Source organism: Sphaeramia orbicularis, chromosome 2 (assembly GCF_902148855.1).
Source record: "Sphaeramia orbicularis chromosome 2, fSphaOr1.1, whole genome shotgun sequence".
NCBI classification, from domain to species: Eukaryota; Metazoa; Chordata; class Actinopteri; order Kurtiformes; family Apogonidae; genus Sphaeramia; species Sphaeramia orbicularis.
In genome coordinates this window covers 2,531,372-2,557,700 of record NC_043958.1, presented here as the reverse complement: position 1 = coordinate 2,557,700, position 26,329 = coordinate 2,531,372, and the positions used below count along the sequence as shown (strand labels likewise).

Genomic DNA, 26,329 nt, shown 5'->3' with positions numbered 1-26,329 from the left:
GCTTAGTGGTGCAGAGTTTGTCTCATTGTGCTGTTGTTTTATTTAATTATTCCTCACATACTCTGGTCTCAGACTGGTTAGACTGGTTAGACTGGTTTATCTATTATTTATTTGAACATTTAAGTCCTTGTTGTTTGAGTTTTGTTTTGGCTTCGTGGAGTTTTTAGCTGAAGTTTTACTGGTTATGTGGATGTATAGGATGTGTATATTGGTACTAGCTTTGCATTGCGTTACCATGGCAACACAGATGGGACTGTGGCTACCGGGGGCAACTGGTTTTGATTTTGAACAGAGCACTGCATCAGCCGTTCCAATATCTGCATAATTATTTTTAAAATATAATAAAATGTGACATTTGTTTATAGTCAAACCTCTTTCTTTATGATAATTATTACCGTAAAAGTCTGAAGCATTTTTCATTGAACTATAAAGGTTTAATTTGCCTCTTCATCGTTTTGGAAAAAGGCCTGAGACGACGAACACGGACGACGTTGGCAACTGGATCCAGTCTTTTTTAAGGAACGACCTTTAACCTTTAGCTTGATGTTACAAAGGACAGAGCACCGTGGTAGGATCCATCCCATCATCTGCTCAAAGACACCATGGAATTATTTTTCAAACGTCATTTCCGCCGTCGCCAAAAAAGGCCGAAGCATCCGGCCGCTGCCGCCGCCGCCCGGCCACCCGGACCTGCAGTTCACGCCAGTAAAGCCAGGAGGCGCTCCAGCGTCGGCATGCCCTCGGCGGCGCTGATTCAACGCAGACGCTCCTCCGTGGGTTTACCTCTGGTGTGTAGCGATCAGCTGAGGAGGCCCAGCGTCGGCCTCCTGGTGGCCAGTGGACAACGGAGACAGTCCACGATAGAGCCGGGGTTAGCGAACGCCGGCGACATCGCAGGAGAAACGCGAAAAGGAAGCGAACGAACGGGGAGGCGGGACTTCAAAAAGAACAAGAATGTTGTACATCGAGGGTTGGCGGTTCGCTACAGACGCCCTCCTATGGTGAAGTCTATTGAACCTCATCTACTTGGGTCGTCTATGCTACTTGCTAGTGTAGTCCAGATGGGCGGAGCTACAAAAAAAGAGGAGGAGGGGGAGGAGGAAGGGGAGGAGGAAGGGGAGGAGGAAGGGGAGGAGTGGTCAAGTTCTGATTCCGATTTTGTAGAACATGAGGAAGGAAAGAATACAAACTCCCAGACGCATTTTTCTCAGGCGATTGTTACTGAAAACCTTAAACCCCGCCCTTTGCTCCGCCCCCCTCGCTGCTTAAGAAGAAACTCCTCCCACCTCCTGCCGGCCAGCACCGTGTATGGAAGTGCAGAGAGAGTTTACGGAGTGTACGGTCAGTATAACCGGAGACCGTCCAGCGAGGTTTACTGGAATAAACCCATCCAGACTTCCTCCACCAGTCCCAGCCTCCGTCAGGTGGATCTGGGGTCAGAACCCGGTCCCGGGTCGGCCCAGGTGGGCGTGGCCTCCCCTGGGTGGACGGTCCATAAGAGCTGTTCGTCACCACTGTGGGGACCAGACGGAGCCATTTACTACGACCCTTATATGGAAACATGGGACAACTTCCTGTCGTATGTAACACACACACGAACACACATGAACAAACACACAGAAGAACACACACACACACAAACACACATGAACACACACATATAAACACACACACAGAAGAACACACACACACGAACACAACCATGAACACACACATATGAACACAACCATGAACACACACACACACACGAACACACACACACACACACACATATGAACACAACCATGAACACACACACGAACAAACGCACAAAAGAACACACACATGAACACAACCATGAACACACACACACATGAACAAACGCACAGAAGAACACACACCCATGAACACAAACATGAACACACACACACACACATGAACACAACCATGAACACACACACACGAACACACATATGAACACACACACATAACACAAACATACATGAACACAGATACACACATGAACACACATAAACACACAAACACAGACAAACGCACATGTCCATTAATCCGAAAATCTGGCATTTTTTTCATACTTTTGTTCATTTTTGTTCATCTTATGGATAATTTTGTTTATTTTTTGATACTTTTGTTTGTTCATTGTATTACTCACACCAGGAGGTGTTGTGATCACTTTGCTTTGTGTGTTTGTGTGTGTGTTTGTTTGTTTGTTAGCAAGATAACTCAAAAAGTTATGGATGGATTTTCATGAAATTTTCAGGAAATGTTGAAACTGGCACAAGGAAGAAATGATTACATTTTGGTGGGGGGGGGGGGGGGGGGCAGATCTGTCTTGGCGGAAGTCTGCGCTCTCCGAGTGCTTTTCTTGTTGATTATTTTTGTTTGTTTTTGTTTATTTTATTAATAATTTTGTCCAGTTTTTGTTCATTTTTTTCATCTTACGTGGTCAAATACAACTAGACTTTACACACTTCTCAACCAAAATACACAAATGACCTGATGACGCATTCGACCTGATGATGAAGCGGAGCCAATAAATAACTGAATTCCTTTCCTTAAAGTCATTTCTAATCAGATCTTCCTTATTTCTATTGAACGTGAGTGTGACAGTAGGGAAACTGTGATGACAAATGTATGGTAATGTTGTTGTGTGTGGGTTCCAGACTGTTGTCTTTGTTTGTTTGTGGTTTTCTTCAGGTGCTCTGGTTTCCTCCTTCATTCCAAACATGTACAGTTTAGGTTCATCCAGTTGCAGGTGCTGATGTGTCTGTTTGTCTATATTTGTGTCAGCGTGTACACATTTAAGACAAATATAGATCAATATGGCGGAAAAATATGCACCTTTTATCCATATTCTCCTTTTTAAATCTGGTAACGTGACAAACTGCGTAAAACATAATAAAAGAGGCTGGAATTGAACAGAATTTGTTGTAGACAGAATAATTTCTCACTTAAAATCAATAGAATAGAATAATTAAAGTGAAATTCTGTCCATAATTTGACTTCTGTAATTTGACTTAAATCACCACGTGTGAATTTAACCTTTTTTTAGTTACACATCCAACAAATATGAAAAAGATAAACTAAAAAAGAAGAATTTCCAAAACATGAACAAAATGAACAAAAATAACCAAAAATGACCAAATATTTATACAAAAAAAATAACAGACATGAACAAAATAAACACAAATTTTCAATAAATATGAACAAAATAAACAAAAAAATACCGAAAACCTAACAAATATGACCAAAATTAATATATATTTAAAAAAAAACTTAACAGATATAAACAAAATAAACAATAACATGAATAAAACATGTACAAAAATTTGAGAAACATGAACAAAATTAACAGAAAAAATTTGCAAAAAACTTCTAAAAAATTTACAAATAGGAACAAAAAAAAATACAAAAACTTAACAAATACGAACAAAATAAACCATAACAAGAGTAAAACTACAAAAATTTTAGAAACATGAACAAAATTAACAGAAATTAGCAAAATTACAAAAAACCCTTACAAATAGGAACAAAATAAACAAAAAAAATAAAACAAAACTTAACAAATAGGAACAAAATAAACAAAAATATTGCAAAACATGAACAAAATAAACCTTAACAAGATTAAAACTTGATATAATTATATATATTAAAAAAAAAAGAACTTGCAAGTAGGAACAATATGAACAATAAATACAAAAACTTAACAAATAGGAACAAAATAAGCAAAAAATATTACAAATATGAATAAAATAAACAATAAAAAGAATAAATCACGTACAAAAATTTGAGAAACACGAACAAACTGAATAGAAATTAGCAAAAATTACACAAAACTTCCAAATAGGAACAAAATAAACAAACAAAAAAAAAAAATACAAAACTTAAATATGAACAAAATAAACAAAAATATTTCAAAAAATTAACAAATAGGAACAAAATAAACAAGAACAAGAATAGAGCATGTACAAAAATGTGACAAACCTGAACAAACTGAACAGAAATAAGCAAAAATTCCCCCCAAAAAAAGAACAAATATGTATAAAATACAATTTAAAACATGCACAAAAGTGAACAATAGTTTGAGAAGGCATCTATAATTTATTGTTAAAATTGCAGGTACTTGTACATATATTCAAGGTGCTTTTGCAGGTCTTGAAAGTCTTAGAAAGTCTAGAATTTTGAAACACTGTTTTCCAGACCTTGAAAAATCTGGAATTTTGTGTGAAAGTCTTAATAAATGCAGTATAATATTGTACATATAGTTTGTAAATGTAAATATTTGTATGTTTGTTTGTTTTTTTACACTGGTTGTCATTATTTATCAGTTATTATGATAGAATTTTACTTCAGATCAGATCACATTGGTCTGAATGTGGAACCTGAGCTAAAGCATTTGAACATCTTTTATGTAAATACTATATTGGAGGTGAAACTCCTCTATTTCCCTTGTACCAGTTTAGCTTCTGTTTGTTTTATTTTTATATTAAATATTATCTTGGGTTGTATTTCCTGTGATGGCCGTCTGTATTTAAGATTTCCCTGAACTCGTGTAACTGATCTACAATCATTATTCTGGATCAGATTTGTATGAACATAGAAGAACGTGTAGAAGAGTGTGGTACTGACTATTTCCTGTGTGTGTTTGTGTGTTTGTAGGAAAGCGATCGCCAAGTCTGGCCTCCATCATCTGCCCTGTCAGCCCAGTACGTCATCTATGAACGACCCCGAGGCCAGTATACGCAGTACTGTGGACTGGACTGTGAGTACATCTGACTAGAAGTATTAGTATCAGTATCAGTAGTAGTATCAGTATTAGTGTTAGTCTCAGTATTAGTATCAGTAGTAGTATCAGTATCAGTAGTAGTATCAGTATTAGTATTAGTCTCAGTATTAGTGTAAGTATCAGTAGTAGTATCAGTAGTAGTATCAGTAGTAGTATTAGTATCAGTGTCAGTAGTAGTATTAGTATCAGTAGTAGTATTATTAACAGTATTAGTATTTGTATCACTATTAGAATTAGTATCAGTATTATTATCAGCATTAGTATTATTATTAGTATTAGTATTAGTATCAGTGTTAGTATCAGTATCAGTAGTAGTATTAGTATCAGTATTAGTATCAGTATCAGTATTAGTATTAGTATCAGTATCAGTAGTAGTATCAGTAGTAGTATTAGTATCAGTATCATTAGTAGTATTAGTATTAGTATCAGTAGTAGTATTAGTATCAGTATCAGTAGTAGTATCAGTATCAGTAGTAGTATCAGTATTAGTATTAGTATCAGTATCGGTATCGGTATTAGTATTAGTATCAGTATTAGTATTAGTATTTGTATCACTATTAGAATTAGTATCAGTATTAGTATTATTATCAGCATTAGTATTATTAGTAGTATTAGTATTAGTATATGTATCACTATTAGTATTAGTATCAGTGTTAGTATCAGTATCAGTAGTAGTGTCAGTATCAGTATTAGTATTAGTATCAGTATTAGTATTAGTATCAGTATCAGTATTAGTATTAGTATCAGTATCAGTAGTAGTGTCAGTATCAGTAGTAGTATTAGTATCAGTATTAGTATTAGTATCAGTATTAGTATTAGTATCAGTATCAGTATCAGTAGTAGTGTCAGTATCAGTAGTAGTGTCAGTATCAGTAGTAGTATTAGTATCATATCAGTATCAGTATTAGTATTAGTATCAGTATCAGTAGTAGTATCAGTATCAGTATTAGTATTAGTATCAGTATTAGTATTAGTATCAGTATTAGTATCAGTATTAGTATTAGTATCAGTATCAGTATTAGTATTAGTATCAGTATCAGTATTAGTATTAGTATCAGTATCAGTATTAGTATCAGTATCAGTATCAGTAGTAGTATCAGTATTAGTATTAGTATCAGTGTTAGTATCAGTATCAGTAGTAGTATTAGTATTAGTATTAGTATTAGTATCAGTATCAGTAGTAGTATTAGTATTAGTATCAGTATCAGTAGTAGTATCAGTATTAGTATTAGTATCAGTATCAGTGTTAGTATTAGTATTATTAGTAGTAGTATTAGTATCAGTATCAGTATCAGCTTCGTCTTCACTGATAAATCACTGTTGTTTTTATTGTATTTAACTGTGTTTTATTTCCCATGATCCTCTTGTGCAGGAGTCAGCTGTTTTTGGAGATCATATCTGGTTTGAGACCAGCGCGTCTGGAGACTCCTGTTATGTTGGAGAACAGCACTGCATGGCACGAACACTGGTACGTACAGGATTATTATGGTCTGTCCTGGTTCCCATTAAAACACTGTTATTATTTATTTAAAAAAGAAAAATCAATCTGCTGTCAAACCTCTGCTCAGGTGTCTTGATGACATAAAGGTGTGGATGGCTACAAATTTTGTAAAATTCAATGAGAAAAAGACAGAGGTGATAGTTTTTGGTGGCGCCACCGGGCCCCCCCTTGTAAATCTGGCTCCCTTAGCCCAGTATATTGGGCCGGCCGTCACAAGCCTTGGGGTTAAAGTGGATGCTGAACTGAAGTCGGACTGTTAAATCAGTTCAGTCGTTGGATCCAGTTTTTTTCCAGCCGAGGCAGCTGGCCCAAATTAAATCAGTTCTTTCTAGGCAGCACTTTGAAATAGTCATTCATGCGTTTGTGACCACCAGGCTGGATTATTGTAATGGTCTTTATGTGGGGGCTAGTGGTTCCTCCGTCGCCCGTCTTCAGATGGTGCAAAATGCAGCTGCATGTCTTTTAATCGGCACACGTAAACACATTTCCCCCATTTGAGCCTCACTCCACTGCCCGTACATGTTAGGATCCGTTTTAAAATTCTTTTATTTACTTTGAAATCCCTAAATGGCCTTGCTCCGCCCTACCTGTCTGAGCTGCTGCAGCTGTATACACCCCCCCGCTGTCTTAGGTCAGCTGACCAACTGCTCCTGAGTGGACCAAAAACTGTGCACGAGTCCAGGGCAGAGCGTGCCTTTGAGCAGCAGCTCCTAAACGGTGGAACCATCAGCCTCTGCAGAGCAGACAGACCTCTGTCTGTTCTTAAAGCCCTTCTTAAAACCCATTTTTTCTCCTGATGTTTGAAGGTATTATCTTTATTCTATATTTTTTATTTGGTAGTGGTTTATTGTTCTTATTTACCTATTCTATTTATTTGTTTATTTTATTTATATTGTTGTTTTTAATTGTATGGCTCTTTAATCCATTCTTGTATTTTATTCCTTTTATTTGGGTTTTATTCTTCTGTATAGCACTTTTTTTGTTTGTTTGTTTTTGTACAGTTTCTATGTCTTTAAATCTATTCTGTATTTTATACTTCTATTTTGGTTTTCATTTTTCTTCTGTACAGCACTTTGGTCCACTGCAGTTGTTTTAAAGTGCTTTACAAATAAAGTTGGATTGGATTTATTTATTTACAGCAGGTTTGGATCCAAACAAACAAGTTATTGGATAAAGCAGACGACTCCGCTGTATTGACTTAAATCCAGATGTAATAAAAATTATTTAAGCTGATTTTAACCTTCAGGCATCAGTTTAGTTAAATAAGGTTTAAAAATAATGGATATAAAATCTATATAAATCTTTTTTTTCTGCATAAATCTCTTCAATAACTTCAGTTCTGCTCTGAACTCCTAAACATTCAGTCATTTTAAGGATTTTAACCCTTTTAATGACAGTTGATGATTGAATTGTTATTATTGTTAGTTAATTATTGAATGTTTGATCAGAACTGAAGTTATTGAGAGATTTATACAGAAAATCCTGAATCTGAAGCTCTTCAGATCAAACTGTTTAATTTGATGGTTGTGTTTGTTGGGGCTCAGTACGTTTCCACTGTGACCACCAGGGGGCAGCACTGACTGGACTGTCCACTGATGACTGCAGCTGTGTCTGCTGTGGACCCACACACCTGGACTGACCAGTGTGTCCAATAACAAAGACAGGAAATAAAGGAGGCGGGTTCAGTTCAGGAAGTAGTGGATGTGTGCTCAGAGGGGGTCCAGGTGGACCCAGCTGGTCCAGGTGGACCCAGCTGGTCCAGATTAATGTAATTAGAGCTCAGGTTGGTTCAGTTTGATGATCAGCAGCATCTGAGAAGGACGAGAAGGAGGAGGCAGGACACAGCAGCGGTATGGACAGCAGCGTTTATTTAAGGATTAGTTGTGTATTTAATGTGTATTTAATGTGTATTTAATGTGTTCAAATCACAAACAGTTCTGATTTCCAAGAAGGATGAGGTGAAGAGGCAGAAAAAACTGAAAAAAAAACAGAAAAAACAAAGAAATAAGTTACAGAACAGGATAAAAGAGATGATTATTTACAACAATGTGGTTTTAAAAAGAGTAGTTACTGAAGTAAGAAACAGAGGATGTTTGGTTTTGTCTTTTTTAATCTGTTTTTTGTCTATTGTATGTTTATTTGTATTTTTTTTTTTTTCAGTTGAGTCTGTTTTCTGTCTGTTGTCTTCTAACGTGCATGTTTGTGTGTGTGTATTTTGTCTGTTGTCCTTTTTTTTGTGATTTTTGTCCATTCTTGTCTATTGTCATCTATCATTTTTTTGTTTTGTTTTTCTCTCCTGCTTATCATCTTTTTTAGTTTGTTTGTTTTGGTTTTTGCTTATTGTTCTTTTTTTTAATTATTATTTCTGGTGACTTGTAGTTTCTTGTTGTGATTTTGTAAATTAAAAAACAAACAAACAAACGATGATGTAGTTTTAAAACATGTCAGTGTTAAAGACCGTTTAAAAGGAATTAGTGTATATCGCCGTTGTCGGGTGGAAACCTCATAAGTCCATTTTTTTTTGGTCTTTTTTTGTCATTACATGATTCTGTTGGTCAGTCTGAACAGTTTTAGAAATATTGAACCAATGTGAAGTGTTGAAATAGACTAGTGACTACATGTTTTAACTCCATTCATTTATTTAGAATATATATGGTTTTTTACAGTTTACTGAAAAATGGACATAAGAGGTTTCCACCAGATAGATTTATTTGCTATTTGTACATGTTCAGGTTCATAGGAATTATTATTTTTTATTAAAAGTCAAGGATAAAAACAGTATAAAAATATATATAAATATAAAAGCAGCTTTAAAACAGTTAAAAGACAAAAGCACAGTGAGTTGGAATAAATATTTATAAGTAAATATTATCCACAAATTCCACTTTCCTTTCCTATTTGACGACATGTATTAAAAACCGTTTAAAGCAGGTGCAGTGAGTGTGTGAACCTACAGTTGAACAGAGTTTATGAAATGAACGCAGAATATTCACGTCTGGAATTCTTGTAATTGTGAAAATAATTAACTGTGTGTAAATGTCACCAATAATATGTTGTTTAGAGTGTAATGTGTTGGTTTTTATTGATTTGTTATGATGTACATTGTATATAATATGTTATTCTGACTTCAAATTTCAAATTATACATCCATGTATTTGACACTTAACAGAATTTTCTAGACGTATATTAGTGTTTGAACTTTACTTTTACAGTCACACAGTCACAGTCAGGCTTAAAATCCTAATATTTATTCAATATTTAATAGTTTTTATCAGGACTCAAGTTGTTCCAAGTATGACACAAAACAAAGCAGAAAATAATATGAATCTGTAAAGTTTTTATTATACAGTCTGTAAAGTTTATTAAAACGTGACAGTATTTTATGAAATAAATCTGTAAATATAATATAAATTATAATTTGTAATATATAAATATATGATCAAGTTTTTTGTTGTACAATTTTTAAGGTTTTATTATATTTTTATGCGCAATATATATATATATATATATATATATATATATATATATATATATATATATATATATATATATTCTGTTTTTAGTCCATTTTCCAAGTGCAGAAGTAGTGTTAGTTATATTTTGAGGAACCCACTAGTTATTTCAAGTGTTTGAGTTTTTTTTTTATGATTTCAAGGGAAAAGCCTTGATTTGCTGGCACTGAAATATTTTGGAAACATCAATTATTAAAAGTGTAATTTTCTGCTGTAAAGACATTTTATCCTTGTTTAATATCAGAGGAAAATTAAAATGAGGCTGATTTTTAGCTGACGTTCCATTTCATGTTTGTATTTTTATTGGAATTAAAATATTTTGGCACCGCTAAATTATTTTCTTCCACAGTTTCCTCTTTTAGACGTCATATTTTTACTCTGAGCAGTTTTTTTTTTTTTTCTGAAACGTTAAAATGCTTTTAGATCAACTGTTTGCACTTAAGTCACTGTGAATTAAATAAAAAGCTGTTATTATATGTTTTGATGCTACTTTAATTCCTTCTCAGGTCATACATATGTAAATGATTGTGTTCTATTATTAAACCCACAGCCTTTAATATCGTGTGTGGATCTGCAGTGTTCCAGGTCTGACCCCTGGTGGTCACACGTGGTACTACACTGTTAAGATCATCTCCCTCTGACACTAAAGGAATTAAAGGCTGAATAAATACTGATTATTTTCAGTTTTGTTCCTGTGGTTGTTTTTACTTTAAACTGATAATAGTTTTTTTTTCTCTCTCTCTCCAGCAAAAGTCGATCAGTCGGAGGAAATGCGCCGCCTGTAAAATCGTGGCTCACACCGTCTGCATCGAACAACTGGAGAAGGTACGTTCTATATTGGACTTCACCGATCCTCTGATGTGAATATTATGTTGAAATCCTCCGAACAAACACAAGAAAACCACAGACGGAGGTAGAAAATGAAAGAAGTGGGTTTAAAGAGTCTTTTTTTTTTTTTTTTTTTTTTTTTTTTTAGGATAAAAGGGAATATTTTAAGATTATTCCAGGTTTCACATTCAGAATATGATCTAAAGTGGGTCAGAGCAGTAAAATAATAACAGAATAACCCAGAAATAAAGACAAATACAAATTTTACTCTTATGTTTTAGGGTGAAAAAAGTAAAATTACATTATGTCAATATTTACATCTGTAAACAATCGTTTAAATAAATGTGAAGAACATACTAATAAAATGAGTGTAGTTTTAACTTTTAATGTGCATTATAACTTACAGATCACAGTGGATCTACAAATACACAAAACATTTAATAACAGGAAGAATATTGGTAAAATTACACTTATTTTACTTAAGACATTTCATGCTGTTCATATTTGTTCATGTTATTCACATGTGTAGTCAAAGGATAGTTTGCAAATGTAATTACTTTCATGTAATTTTACTTTTTTCCTCTAAAACAAAGAGAAAAAGCTTGTATTTATCATTATTTATAGGTTATTATTTTATTGTAGATCATATTGGTATGAATGTAGAACCTGAAATAAAATTATTTTAACATCATTGCTTGTAGTTTAGGTTCTACATTCAGAACAATATGATCTAAAGTGGGTCAGACCAGTAGAATAATAATGATAATAATAATATAACAATGTATAAATAAAGACAAATGCAATTTTTTCTCTCTTTTAGAGTGAAAACAGTAAAAAATGGACAAATATGAACAGAAATAAACCAAAAATTACAGTGTGATGTGAAAACCTGCATAGATTGTAGTTTGTTTGTTTTTTTATACTTTATTTTTATATACACAAATTTTACAGTATATAGAACAAACAAATAAAAAACAGACCACAATAGTTAGAACATCTGGGTTTAACCTTTAGACTAATAAAATACAAACAGGTTCAGGACAAATTAAGCAAAAAAAGTCAAAATAAGCTCATACAGGTTCAAGGGTTCCTTTGACGAACATAAACATCCTTTTTTCCAGTGTTTTATTTTGTCCATTTGTCCGTGGTGAGTGTGCGTAGCTTGTGTTTTAACCTGTCGTTGCCATGTGACCTTCAGCTTTCCAGCTCTGGAGTCCGTCTGTCGGAGCTCCGCCTTCCCTTCAATGACCCCAACTTTAGAGTGAGACCCTAAACTCCACTTCCACTCCTGTTCTGTCCGTTAAACTCAATCAGTGGACAATTCCACAGTGGGCTTTGGTGCGTGGGGGGGGTCCCTGCTGTGACACAACAGGACCAGGGCTTATTTAAACCCAGACCCCCCAGGCCTGGGTCAGTGTCAGTGGGTGAACGTCTGGACCACAAAAAGCACACATCGACTGTAGGTGACCCCCATCTGTACCCCACTGAGGCGGGTTCAATCTGAGGGGATCATGTGACCGAAACTATGTGGACAAAAGTACCGGGACACACACTACAAACAAAAAGTTAAGGATATTTTTAATATTTGGGCTTTTTTTTTTCACTGGGGATTCTTGCATAGCGCTGTTAACTTTTTTTTGTGTGAACTGAAACACATTTTTTTAAATACCAGACATAGTTTTATTTACAAATGGCAAAAATGACAAAAAGAAGACAAAAAAAAAGAAGTATCCTTTAGTTCATTTCAAATATGCAACAAGACAAAGTAATCTTACTTAGTCCTTAGAAATAAAACAGGTAGTAAGAAGTCATGGAAGAAAACAAAAAAACAAAAACAGAACTTATACATGACTTCATTTGCACATTTGAAAAGGAGTGGGAGGAAGTAGAACTTCACTTTTCCTTCACTTTTTGTCATGTATCATGTTCTGATTCAGATTCAGACCAAGGTTATTATCGATAACGAAAACTAATGAAATGACGAAAACGAGAATTGAAAAAACATTCCCATTAACTGAAATGAATAAAAGCTATAATAAAAAGAAAAAAAACATAACTAACTGAAACTGGATTGTGTGCTTACAAAACTAACTAAAACGTATAAAAAATTATGGATAAAATTCCCTTCGTCTTTGTCTTTGTCAGTGTCGGATTGATATGAAATCAGCAGAGTCGTGTATGGGATTTATCAGAATACAACAGAGGGGAAGATAAAAGAAATGAAAAAACTAAAATGAAACATTTAGAAAAAAACCCAAAACTAATATAAATTAGCAAACCTGCTCTAAAAACTAATTAAAACGAACTGAGTTAGAGGAAAGTCAAATCTAAATAAAACTAAATTGTAATGAAAGATCCAAAACTATTATAAGCTTGACTCAGATTACTTTATTAATTAATAGTTACCCTGCCTTATTGGATGTACAAACAAACAAATGCAAAACATTCATAGCAGCATGTGACAACCACATACACATTCACCTGTCAGTATCCACAGAGCCACAACCAGACGATAAGTTCAACAGTGAAATGAAATGAAGATGCTGAAAGAGAATAAAAACACAATAAATAGCAAATCAAATCAGCTTCAGTCACTTCCCAGTGTTAAGCAGCCTGATAGCCCCCCCCCCCCCCCCCCCCCCCATCACCACTAACATTTAATCATTTGTTCCTTGTGCCAGTATCAACATTTCCTGAAAATTTCATCAAAATCTGAGATGAGAAAATTAGTATTTACAGTCAGAGCATGAAAAATATTTTAGAAATTTAGAGGAAGAACATTTAAAATCATAGTCATGGAACCATCTCTGAGGCCTTTTGGAAGTGGAGAGAAAAAAAAAAGTCTGTGTGTGTGTGTATATATATATATATATATATATATTTAACAGTTGAACAGTATGTATACACAATATTACATCAAAGTAGGATTAGAAAAAGTCACATTTCACAATTTAAAATAATAATAATTATTATAATAATAATAAAATTGTTAAAAAAAAATAGCAAAGATAATGATTTAAACCAAACTAATCAACACAATGATATTTATCCCATAATATAAAATTATATTCTAACATTAGTCATTATTGTTTTGGATCCCAGACCCGTTAGATAAGAAACACCTGAATTCAACGTGTCCACATACTTTTGTCCATATAGTGTATTTTCTTAAATCATATAGATTGAATATATATATTAGTACTCCTATACAAACCAGACGTTCATTCACTGAAAAATCCCCTTTTCCTTCTGTCACTTTGAGGGAATAACGGTTTAATTCATTCTTTGATCAATGGAAGTCGAGTCTTTGAGGGTTTTTCTGTGATCTCGGTGATCAAATCCACCAGGTGTAAAGGTTCTAGTGAAGATCAGCCCATGGAACCGACGGAACACTCATGTTAAGGCTTCAGTGTGAAACAGTGACACTAAACAGTACGTAGGATAGTCTGGATGGAAATATGAGGACAAAACAAAAACCAAGACGGAACATCAAGTATTAGACACACTGTGAATGAAGGAGTTTTATTTACACTGAAGAACTTCCACATTCAAATACCACATTAACGACAAGTTTATGCTTATGTTAGTGTGGGATTCTGCTAACACTTCGGCTAACACCTTCAACAAACATGTTAAGTGCAGACACATTCCCTTCTTTCCTCAGTCTGTTCATGTAAAATGAAACATGATTAATATAGATTAAAAATGAATGATATTTAATCATGATTAACCCTCTGGTGTCCCATCCAGCAAGGCCCTTACTAAACACCAAGTGTGCATTTTTGGCACACTTGTGGAATAATGTCAAAAAAATTTTCATACAGTTTGTTTTTAATTCTTTTACACTTTTTTTTCTTTTTCATCAACTTGAGCCGTAAATAAAAATACCAAATACTCAATAATTGTCACATTTTTTAAGCCTTTAAATGTGTTGTTTGAAATGTAAACAAACCATTTTTTTGGATGCAAAAAACACATAAAAAAAATCCTATAAAATATCCAATATCCTACATAAAAATTGGATCGCATATAATTTGATTTTTTCATCCTGGCATATGTCAGTGATTAACTCCAACATTGGTTGGAGGTCAACTAGGTCAAATGTTCAAAAATACTAGCATCTGTCACCAAGTGTGCGTAAAATGCACACCTATAAATCAAACTATTAAATATTATATATCGATTGATTTTTCTGCTCTAATTTGATTTTATTTTTGTAAATTAATGTCAGTCCTAATCATACAGATCAAATGGAAGAAATAGTGCGTTTTAGGCACACTTGGCAGACAGATGCTAGTCTGGTCATTTTCTTTTGTTTACAATGTGCACATTTTAGTTGTGGGCCAGAATTTTAAAGATCATGCAAAAATGAACAACTTTTGAATTCTAACCGTATTTAAATTGTGAAACATAATATGAAGTTTTTTAAAATGAAGTGCAGAGTGTGTCTAAAAGGCGCACCTGGATACCAGAGGGTTAATCACACTTAATCCACAGCTGATTAATCGGATTAAAAATATTAATTGTTTGACAGCACTAATAGAAATCTCTCTCTCTCTCTTTCTCTCTCGTGTATATATATAAAAATATTTGTTTCTATATAGAAATGACAATGATAACATAAAATTATACAAATCCGCAAAGAAATAACAACAATAACAAGACTTCAAAAGTATATTCAAAGACATCTATTTACATAGAAATAACAGCAAAAACAACATTGTTATATATTACAATAATAACAGTATAACAGTGTATATATACAAATATCTATATGTATAAACCACAACAAACCAGTCCAGTAACAACTATAAACAATATGTCACTACTGTCTACAGCACATTTGGATCCAAATAACTATTAATAACAGTATAAAAATATCTATCTATCTACCTACCTACAATAACACAGAGTATAAAAGTATAAAATATCTATAACAATATGTCACTTCACTATTGAACGCATTTGAATCCAACTGATAACCAGCTGAACATGGAACTAATAAACAACTGTGTTGATCCTGGCATCGTGTGCGTCATAAGCATCTGTGTGAAACAACAGTGGAACTAATGTTTAGCAGCAGAGAAATTAAAGAAATGAAGCTTCAATTCAAGAAAATTGGAACTGAATAATCTTCTTTAACTAATTCCAGTTCATTAATCATTTTCTCGTTCAGTCCCATCATCCATTGTGTTCCGTCTTAAATCACTGCTTCATCTGCTCAGCGGATCAAAGTGGGTTTTCTTCTGAATGTCTGTCCATGTTTTTCTGCTTCTTTTTCCTCCTTTTAACCACAGACATGAGTAAAACCTGAGGGAACAGTTGGAAACACACTCGTTCTTTTCTGTTTTCACACTCATCTCTGCTCTTCGACACTTCCTTTGGGTTTTATACTCGTATTAACTGCGTTTTTTTTCTGCTTTCATCCAGATTAATTTCAGGTGTAAACCGTCTTTCAGGGAGTCGGGCTCAAGGAATATCCGAGAGGTATGATCTGAGGGATTCTATGAAAAGAAAAAAAGCAACACGGGAAATGAAATGAAAGGGATGTTTTTTTTTTTAATCTTGTGGTGTGTGTTTGCAGCCTATTGTCGTTCGCCATCACTGGGTGCATCGCAGGAGGCAGGATGGGAAATGTAAACAGTGTGGGAAGGTGAGTTTATGAGTGTAACGACGACTTTTGTACATAATAAATTAACCCTTTTTAAGACAATACGCGTCTCCAGCGTTACGTTACGGCGTTCATGTGACTGTAACTCCTGAACCGTTCTCGCTATTGACAGAATCTAGATGTTTTCTAAAAGCTGAGATTCAGAGCTTTTGATTGATATGTAAGACATTAGGGTAGAGGTCTGCACTGGCATTGGTGGAGCAGACAGCAGCAGAGTGCAGTCGATGAGAGAGAGAGGGAGGTTTTTATTACTTTTAGCAGCATTTTAGTGGTGAATTCTTGTAAATAATTTTTTATAATAGTGATGGTGCTGTTTTGGAGTGTTGTACTAGTGTTTTGACATGCTTTTGTTCAGTTTTTTTTTTGTGTGTGTGTGTGTGTGTGTGGGGGGGGTCACTATTTTCCAGGGAATTTTTTTTTGGGGGGGGGCAACAAGGTGAAGTTATGTAACTGGGGTGGCACTTGCACATTAACCCATAACACCAAACTTATTTTATTTGATACATGAGTTTTGAAGCCCTCTACATGATCAGTGTGCAATTTTTTTTTTCTTGCAAAACCTAATGTATACAATTAGATACATGCAGTACACAGATAATCCACCAGGGGGAGGAGGCCTTTCCAGTGACACTACAAGACTATCATTAATAAAGAAGGAGGAAGAACTTTGACAATTTTGTAAAGGAATTACCAATTTGTTAGACATGTTCATGTTATATTACGTTTTCGTTTGTTCAAAAATAATAACTTTTGGGCCTCGAGACCAGATGTATCAAATATGATACAACATTGAAACTCATACATGGAAATTGATATTTGAAAAAACATATTTTTTAGGTTGTTCAGAAGGAGAAATAAAGGCTCCAGTTTCAAAGAAGTGGAATTTTCTGTCAGTGACATAATGGTTCAGGCTTTACAGGGTTAAATAAACCTTATGTACCACAGAGTTACATATCAGAGTGTGCAGCCATTAAAAGGTGATAATTGAAGGTACACGGCATTGTCTTCAGTCCTTTTTATTCATCAAACTGAATGAGCGGTATGACATAACCGACTACAGCGACTGTATTCTGAGTTTTCTGAGTTTTAGTAAATGAATCCAAATGTACAGGCTTGACCCTTTTACATTCTGTGCTTAAAACTCCAAGTTCATTCAGTCGGCCCTCTGCCATTGTGGTCCTGAGATGTTTTTACTCACTTCAAGGACCAAAAGTAGAGCTAATGCACTTTGACAAAGTCTGAAGAATGCATCCAAGACTGAGTGGTAAGGTTTAATAAATGCAGTAAGGTCTGCAAAGGTAACTGAAGAAAATACAGCTTTTATCTGTTTTTGTGGTTTGTAGAGTTCATTGACAGTTGTATTTTAGCTGGACATAGTATATGAATGTGTGTGTGACTAAGTAAATCTATATGCAGACCGATCCAAGAAATGATATAAAATAAGAAAAACAAGGATGATGGAGACAAAGTCAAAAGTTTGAACTTCTGTAAAATAGTTGAAAGTTTGTTTCTATAATCTCAAAGTACTGTTCTGCACATTTACAGTCGTTTTTCATGATAAATACAATAAAAAAATTTAAGGGTTTGTTGAGCCGCATTATGTAATAAATTCCCATTATGTAATAAAAGTTCAAAATGTAATAAGAATGTCACGTCATCTTGTAATAAAGCCGCATTATGTAATAAACTGACGCATTTTGTGATAAACTACATCAACGTATTATATAGTAAATTTTTTCACATTATGTAGTAAGTTGTTACTATTTGAGAAGTTTATTACAAAATGCACTTGACACATTTTTATTTTAAAAAAATGTAATAACATGGTTCATGATGTAATAACAATCCAAATTAGTATAATTTCAGAGCAATTTAGAAGAAATTAGTCACAGGAGCTACAGGTAATGGAATCAGAACTTTAACCACACAGTTTAAAGATTAATTTAGCACATTACATTTTCCTGAAAATAAAAAATGTGTCAAGTGCATTTTGTAATAAATTTCTCAAATTGTGATAACCTACTACATAATGCGAAAAAATTTACTACATAATGCATTGAGGCAGTTTATTACAAAATGCGTCAGTTTATTACATAATGCGGCTTTATTACAAGATGACGTGACATTCTTATTACATTTTGAACTTTTACTGAATAATGGGAATTTATTACATAATGCGGCTCAACAGAGTTTATATTTTTGCTGTAACACACTATTTTAATTGTTTATTACATATAATAATGATAATAAATGGACAGATATTGAAAGTTAAGTTCTTCATGAAAAAAGGTGCAAAATAATTGGCAAAAACAACATTTTCTGATACTTTTATTCCAAAATCAACATAAATATATGTAGTCCTGATCTAATGGTGGTTCTTAAAGGGTTAAGTACTTCAGTTGGAGTCATTGTATATTTATTATTGTTCAGGTTAACTGGTTGTATTACCCCTGAAGGTTAGTTCAGTGTGTGTTTTCACCTTTATAATGTTCAGTCTGTTGTGTAACTGCAGTGCTGTTTGTTGTGGTTTTTCCGTCCAGGGTTTCCAGCAGAAGTTTGCCTTCCACAGTAAAGAGATCGTGGCGATCAGCTGTTCCTGGTGTAAACAGGCTGTGAGTCCCATCCACGACCACACAAACTCAGATCTGAGTCAGGAACCAGGTCCGCTCAGGCTCCATCTAGACCAGGGCTGTCAAACATAAGGCCCGTGGACCAGAACCGACCCACCAGAGAGTCCAGTCTGGTCCATGGGATGGAAACGACACTGAAAGTATTCACAAAAAAGAACGTTCAAACTATTTAAGTTCAGGAATACAGACCAATATGATCTGAAGTCAAATATTATCATAAGGACCTGCTGGAAATAATGACAACTACTGATGTTATTCTGTGTTTTAGTGTAAAAAAAAAAAAAATAATAATAATAATTGTATGAAAATTAACTATGCTTTTATCAAACGTGAATAACTGGAAATGTGTTAAGAGAGTTAGAGACAAATACATTTTTAACGTCATTATATTGATGTCATTTTTGTACATGTTCTTCTGTATTTAGTTCATATTTGTTCATTTTTAACATTATTTATAGTTTATTATGTTATTATTTTATTCGTCCGTCCCACTTGAAATCATTTCAGGGGAATAATCTGAAATGCCTGAAGTAAAATAAGTGTCATTTGACTGTTTTTCTGCCTGTTTCTAAAGGGTTTGTGTTTTTGTAGATCCAGGATCGTTTATAGGTTTAAACAGTTTCATCGTGTAATTGGACTTTTTTCACCAAAACAATGAGAAAAGTTTGAGATTGACTTTATTTATAGATGTTTGTTTTTATTTTACTGGACTGAACCATTTTAGATCAGACTGGACTGAACATGGACTGAACTAACATCAGGTGGACAGCCAGCTTCTGTCTTTCTTTCCTTCCTTTTTTTTTTCTTTCTTTCTTTCTTTCTTTCTTTCTTTCTGTCCTTTTTCTTTTCTTCCTTCTATCCTTCTGTCTTTCCTTCTTTTTTCCTTCCTTCCTTCTGTCCATCCTTCCTTTCTTCCTTCTTTTTTCTTTCTTTCCTTCCTTCTTTCCTCCTTTTCTTCCTTTCTTTTTCCTTCTTCCTTTCTTTTCTTCTTTTCTCCCTTCCTTTCTCCCTTCCTTCATCGTTCTTCCTTTCTTTTCCTTCCTTCCTTCTTTTCTTCCTCCTTTCCTTCCGTCCGTCCTCCCCTCTCTCCTTCCTTTTTTCTATCCTTCTGTCTTTCCTTCTTTATTCTTCTTTCCTTTTCTTCCTCTTTTCCTTCCATCTGTCCTCCCCTCTTTCCTTCCTTTTTTCTATCCTTCTGTCTTTCCTTTTATTCCTCCTTTCTTTCCATCCGTTTTCCCCTTTCCTTCCTTTCTTCTATCCTTCTCTCTTTTCTTCTTTTATTTCTTCTTTCCTTCTGTCCATCCTTCCTCCTTTCTTTCTTTCCTTCGTTCTTTCCTTTTTTTTCCCTTCTTTCCTTCCTTCCATCCTTCCTTCCTTCCTTCTTGTCAGTGGATGCTTATTATCAGACTCTTCTGTCCACCAGACCATAATACAATCACATATTCTCCACATTCACATACAACATTTGTTCCATGTGCACTTTGAGTCGTACTTTTCTGTCTGTAATTGTAAAGTTTTTTTTCTTCGTGTTTGTTGAAGGACTGTAAAACATCTGTGAAGTAAATCCCTCGGGTTTGGGCTAAAGTGAACCAACCCAGTGTCTTTTCTTTCCCTCTTCAGTATCACAACAAGGTTTCCTGCTTCATGCTGCAGCAGATTGAAGAGACCTGTCCAATCGGAGCTCACGCAGCCCTTATTGTCCCGCCCACTTGGATCATTCGAATCCGACGCCATCAGGTAAACGTTGGGATTAAACTCTACCAGGAAATTAAACTGTACCAGGAAATTTAACTTTACCAGGAAATTAAATTTTTCCAGAAAATGTACTTTTACCTGGAACTCATCATGACTTTTTGCCAGTGAGGCTGTAAAATAGGCTGTGAAATGGACATTAAACTCTGTTGGAAGTGGTTTATAAAAGGACTTAAAAAGTCTTACATGAAACCTGTAGGAACCCTGGTCATAGAACCATGTTTGTGCTGTGTTTAAATAACTTTAGGACAAACATTCATCAGATCATCTTCATCTTTGTCATCCATCAGTAATAATCAGCTCTGTCCTTTTTGTCTCTGTTTCTTTGACAGTCATCGATGAAATCCAGTAAAAAGAAAAAGAGAACGTCTTTCAAGAGGAAAAGCAGCAAAAAAGGATCCGAGGTCAGTATCACCCCCTGGATTAAATGTTCTATTGCATTTCTATATCAATCAGTAGATTTATAGAACATAATGAATATAAATAATGAGAACTCCAAAGTGAAAGAAGTAAAATGACATTATGAAAATATTCACATTTACCAAATTTCCTATAAAAATAAATGTGAATAACATAAACAACTTGAAATTTTGTGGAGAAAAATAAGTGTAAAGTGCAGGTTTTCACATCAGACGACCATGGTTTCACTGATTAAACCACAACGATCTGGGATATAAAAGTTAAAACCACTTTAGTTCAGTTCACATTCAGACCAGTATGATCGAAAGGAAAATAACAGAATAACACATAAATAATGACAAATACAAACTGTTCTCCATGTTTTAGAGTGAAAAAAGTAAAATTACATTATGAAACTGTTTACATCTATAAAATATCCTTTAGAAAATGTGAATCACATGAACAACTACACATTTATTAAGAAAAATAAGTGTAATTTTATCAATATTCTGCCTCAGTTTATCATTTCCACATGTTCATTATAACTTACAGATCTCAGTGGATCTACAAATACACTAAACATTCAATAACGGGGAGAATATTGGTATAATTACACTTATTTTTAGTAAAACATTTCAGGTTCATATTTGGTCATGTTCACATTTTTTATTCACAGATAATAATAATAGTAATAATAATAATAATAATAATAATAATAATGGAGTATACTTTTTGCGTTTCATAGATTCATCCGGGGGGGGGGGCTGTTTGAGCCCATAGGAAACCCTTTGTTGTTGTTTGTTTACTGTTGTCGTACACTTGGTCGGTGGTTTGTTGAACAGCGTAAATGATGATGGGTCTGAACATGTGTTTTTCCAGGAGGGTCGACAGTGGAAGCCTTTTATTATCAGACCCATCCCGTCACCGCTGATGAAACCTCTGCTGGTGTTTGTCAACCCCAAGAGCGGAGGAAACCAGGTATTCACAAAGCATCCACACAGTCTGGAAAACTGAAAAAAAAAAAAAAAATCAGTCCCATTCTCATAGTGACATTCTGTAACCCTCTTACATACACTGGAAAAAATCCAAATCTGACAAAGTGTATTTTTCTCATTTCTAGTCCAAATATCTCATCACACTTAAAATCAGACAGAATTACCTAAAGAGTAACTTTTTGCTTGAATTTAGCAAAAAAAATTACAATAATTAAGCAAAAAAATGCATTAATCAAGCAAGGAAACCTGGTAAAATTTAGATTTTTTCCAGTGTTTTTTGTCCACTTGTGTAAATGTTTCCTCTTCATCTGCGTCATTAGTGCATATGACCAGTTTATTATAACAAAGTCAAAAATTCTAATTTAAATTTTTATAATCAATCATCAGCACACTGTAAAAAATGTACTACTCTCTAGAGTCATTCAGTACATAAACATCCAGTTCCAAAAAAAACCTGATAAAATTTTCCACATTGATATTTTTCTTTTTTTTTTTTTTCAAATATTTTCCTGAACTTCAGTCCTGATAAAAACAGTCAAATACTGAATAATTATTAGAATTTTAACTCTTTAAATGTCAGTTTAAGTACGTGATGTTAATATTTTTAATGAGAAAACATGCAAAAAGTGAGTTATTTCACATCCATTATCCAAAATATTGACTGTAATATAATTATATTTTGTGTTTCATCAGATCAAAGTTAACTGTTGGAAATATTGAAATAGAAACTCAATTATTAAAAGTCTAATTTTATGTTTAATAACTTAAAATAATAAAATAAAAACTAGGCTGATTTATGCCTGACGTTCCATTTCATGTTCTTATTTTCATTGGAATATATTTATATTTTTTGAAATAAATGTCTCTTGAATATATTATCAACCTTTGTTTTATCACTTATATCCAAGTTTTTATTGAATTTTTTCAGGTTTTTGATTATTTTTAGTCAGTTTTACAAGTGCAGAAGTAGTTTTATTTGTATTTAGATGAATCCACCAGTTATTAGTATTTTTTTATTCATATTTTTTTGGAAAAGCTTTGAGTTACAGGAGCTGTAAAATGTTGGAAATACTGAAAGAGAAAATTGATTATTAAAAATCAAATTTTTTGTTTAATATCTTAAAATAATAAAATAAAAACGAGGCTGATTAATACCAGATGGTCCATTTCATGTTCTTATTTTCATTGGAATATATTTATATTTCATGAAATAAATGTCTCTTAAATATATTATCAACTTTTTTATTGCTTATATCCATTTTTATTGACTTCTTTCAGGTTTTTAATTATTTTTAGTCAGTTTTACCAGTGCAGAAGTAGTTTTATTTGTATTTAGATGAATCCACTATTTATTTTATACAGAAAAAACCAGATGTGAGTCACATTTGGGTAAAAAAGTCTGTTTTGGGCCGGTTTTAGCTGCAGTGTAAACGGTGTCCATTTCATTAGAATCAGTGAATAAATCTGACCTTTGACCCCATGATGTTGCATGGATTCATGGGAAATTTTCCTGACAGGGCACCAAGATCTTGCAGTCGCTGATGTGGTATCTGAACCCCAGACAGGTGTTTGATCTGAGCCAGGGGGGGCCCAAGGACGGGTAGGTCAAAGGTCACAGGTCAAAGGTCACAGGTGGAGTTAAGGTCATGGGTGGATACTCACAGCTGTGTTTGTTGAACCTCGTAGGCTGGAGCTGTATCGTAAAGTTCATAACCTGAGGATTCTGGCCTGTGGAGGAGATGGAACTGTGAGTTTAACACATTCACACACACATGATTTATTATTATTCATTATTATTTACTTTACACTAATTATATTCAATCACATTCATTAATGCACTAATAAGCATCAACTATTGGGTGTTATAATAATTAACTACATCATCTTAGACTGTAATTAAGCACCAAACTATTCAATTCTACCTTTAGATTTTCATATTTTCAACCTATTTTTTGCTTTTCAAGTTAAAGAACACTTCATTGTTCATGTTTGTGGGTTTTATTGTAATAAATATACAGTAATGTCCCGTCAGAGAGCGAAGTTTAATTGACCGCCATTCCAACATTTATTTCAACATAAAGTAGCTCCTTGTTTTGGATAATCCCCTATGGTCCAACTAAAGCAAAAACGAATTTAAAAGTAAAAATGTGGGTCATTTAGCAACACTAATCTGTCAGATTGTCTCTAAAATGTCCCGTCAGAGATTTCGAATACTGTGTTTTGACCCATACTGTAGTTTTTCAAGTCAAATTTGATAATTTTTGTGTAATTTTTGGACCCGATTTGTTAATAAAGTAGGTGAAAGAGTAAAAATAATTATCGTGCCAAAAAATCTGCCAAACATGAGTATTGTAAACATTTTTTTCATGGTATGTAAAAGTAAAAATCAGAAATATTCAAAGACAAAACAGGCTCAGACCCCAAAGGGTTAGCTTAGCATTTTCAAATATTTGTCAGTGTAATATGCTAATAATGCTAATATGCTTATGCTAATTATTGTCAAAGAATTGAATGTAATGTGAAGCTTAGTTGAAATGAACACCAGTAGTTGACTGATTTAAAGGAATAAATAATAATAAATATGATAAATAACAAAAAGTAAATAAATAATTCCACATATCATTTACATTTACAATTATGCAACTTACATGGGAAAACCAAAAATAAAAGAAAACACAAGAATAGATTAAAGACATGAAAACAGCTGTAATATTAAAACAGTGTCGTACAGAAGAATAAAAAAACAAAATGATCGACTAAAATACAAGAATAGATTAAAAAGACAAACAGTTGTACAACTAAAATCAATCCTCCAACTCAGTGGAAAAGTCTTGCAAATATATATAATTATGGAATTATTTTTGTTATTACTTTGCTTTAGATCATATCGGCCTAAATGTGAACTGAGCTAAAGTGATTTTAAATTACTAGCTTAACGAACCGGCTCGTTACTGCGTTAATTGATATGCGTTTCAAATTTGACTGATACACTTTTAATGAACCTAAAACAAACACAGTTGTATCTATAACTACATGTGTTTATCTAAATATATTTGTGTTTGTGTGTGAAACCAGGTGGGTTGGATCCTGTCTTGTCTGGACGAATTATCTTTCCAGCCTCCTGTTGCCGTGTTACCGCTGGGAACAGGAAATGACCTCGCCAGAACCCTGAACTGGGGTGGGGTACGTACGACCGCCGCCACAGTCCAACCCACAGGAAACGACTGAAGCCATTCCATTTAAAACTGGACATCCAACCTGTGTTTACACTTTGGATTTTAACCTTTTCATTCATTCATTCATTCATTCATTCATTCATTCATTACTCCAGTTATTCAGTCTTTAATTAAAGCTACATTATTTACAGTAATGACTCTAATATTTAGGTTGACTTTACTGTGAGATAAATAGTCTGATTTTATTCTGATTTATTGTTTTTTGAATACAAAACATGTGGTTAATAATTGAGTTTTGGGAATAGTTTGTTCAGTTTAATCCTTATGGTTTTTGTCAAGAAAGTAAACAAAACAAAACAAAAACCTAAAATAAGAATTAAAATGAAAATGTGCAAGTTAATGTACAAAATAAACAAAACCAATAAAACTGAACAAATTAGTATAGAAAATAAACAAATTAGTGATGAAAATGAACAAAACATGCTGTAACATGAGCACAATAAGCTGTAAAATGAACAATAAGTAACACAATAATCAAAAATGGGAAAAAAGGTGAGAAAATGAACAAAATGATCCAAAATAAACAAATTAGTTAAGAAAATGAACAAAGTAATCAAGAAAACAAACAAAAATGAAACATTTTGGTATGAAAATGAATAAAATAATACAAAAAATTAACAAATTATTTTAGAAAATGAGCAAAATATGCTGTAAACGGAGCAAAATGAGCTGTAAAATGAACAATAAGTAAGAAAACGAACAAAAATGAAGAAATTAGTCATGAAAATGATCAAAATAATCAAGAAAACTTACAAAATGAAAATTTTTTTTTAATGAAAATCAACAAAATAATCAAAAAAGGAACAAATTAGTTAAGAGAATGAACCAAATAATCAAGAAAACAATGAATAAAATAACACAAAAATAATTAAAAAAAAAAAAAAGTATTTTGAGAAAATGAGCAAAATATGCACACTATTGTACAGAATAAACAAGAAAACAAACAAAAATGAACACATTAGTTAAAATTAATTAAATAATCCAAAAAATAGAAATAATTGTGAAAATAAGAACAAAAA

At 33.4% G+C, this 26,329-nt stretch overlaps 1 protein-coding gene across 1 annotated transcript in view; it reads left to right on the top strand.

The window, feature by feature from the left end:
- The window catches only part of LOC115431922 (diacylglycerol kinase zeta-like), a 205,361-nt gene that overhangs the window by 18,384 nt on the left and 160,648 nt on the right, over positions 1-26,329 (top strand). The window contains 14 exon segments of the mRNA XM_030152643.1: positions 466-1,579; positions 4,660-4,762; positions 6,159-6,254; positions 10,547-10,624; positions 11,826-11,888; positions 16,058-16,114; positions 16,212-16,280; positions 18,839-18,910; positions 20,549-20,665; positions 21,013-21,084; positions 21,959-22,057; positions 23,592-23,674; positions 23,761-23,821; positions 25,150-25,257. Coding sequence (XP_030008503.1) covers positions 603-1,579; positions 4,660-4,762; positions 6,159-6,254; positions 10,547-10,624; positions 11,826-11,888; positions 16,058-16,114; positions 16,212-16,280; positions 18,839-18,910; positions 20,549-20,665; positions 21,013-21,084; positions 21,959-22,057; positions 23,592-23,674; positions 23,761-23,821; positions 25,150-25,257 — 2,055 coding nt within the window. The 5' untranslated portion in view covers positions 466-602.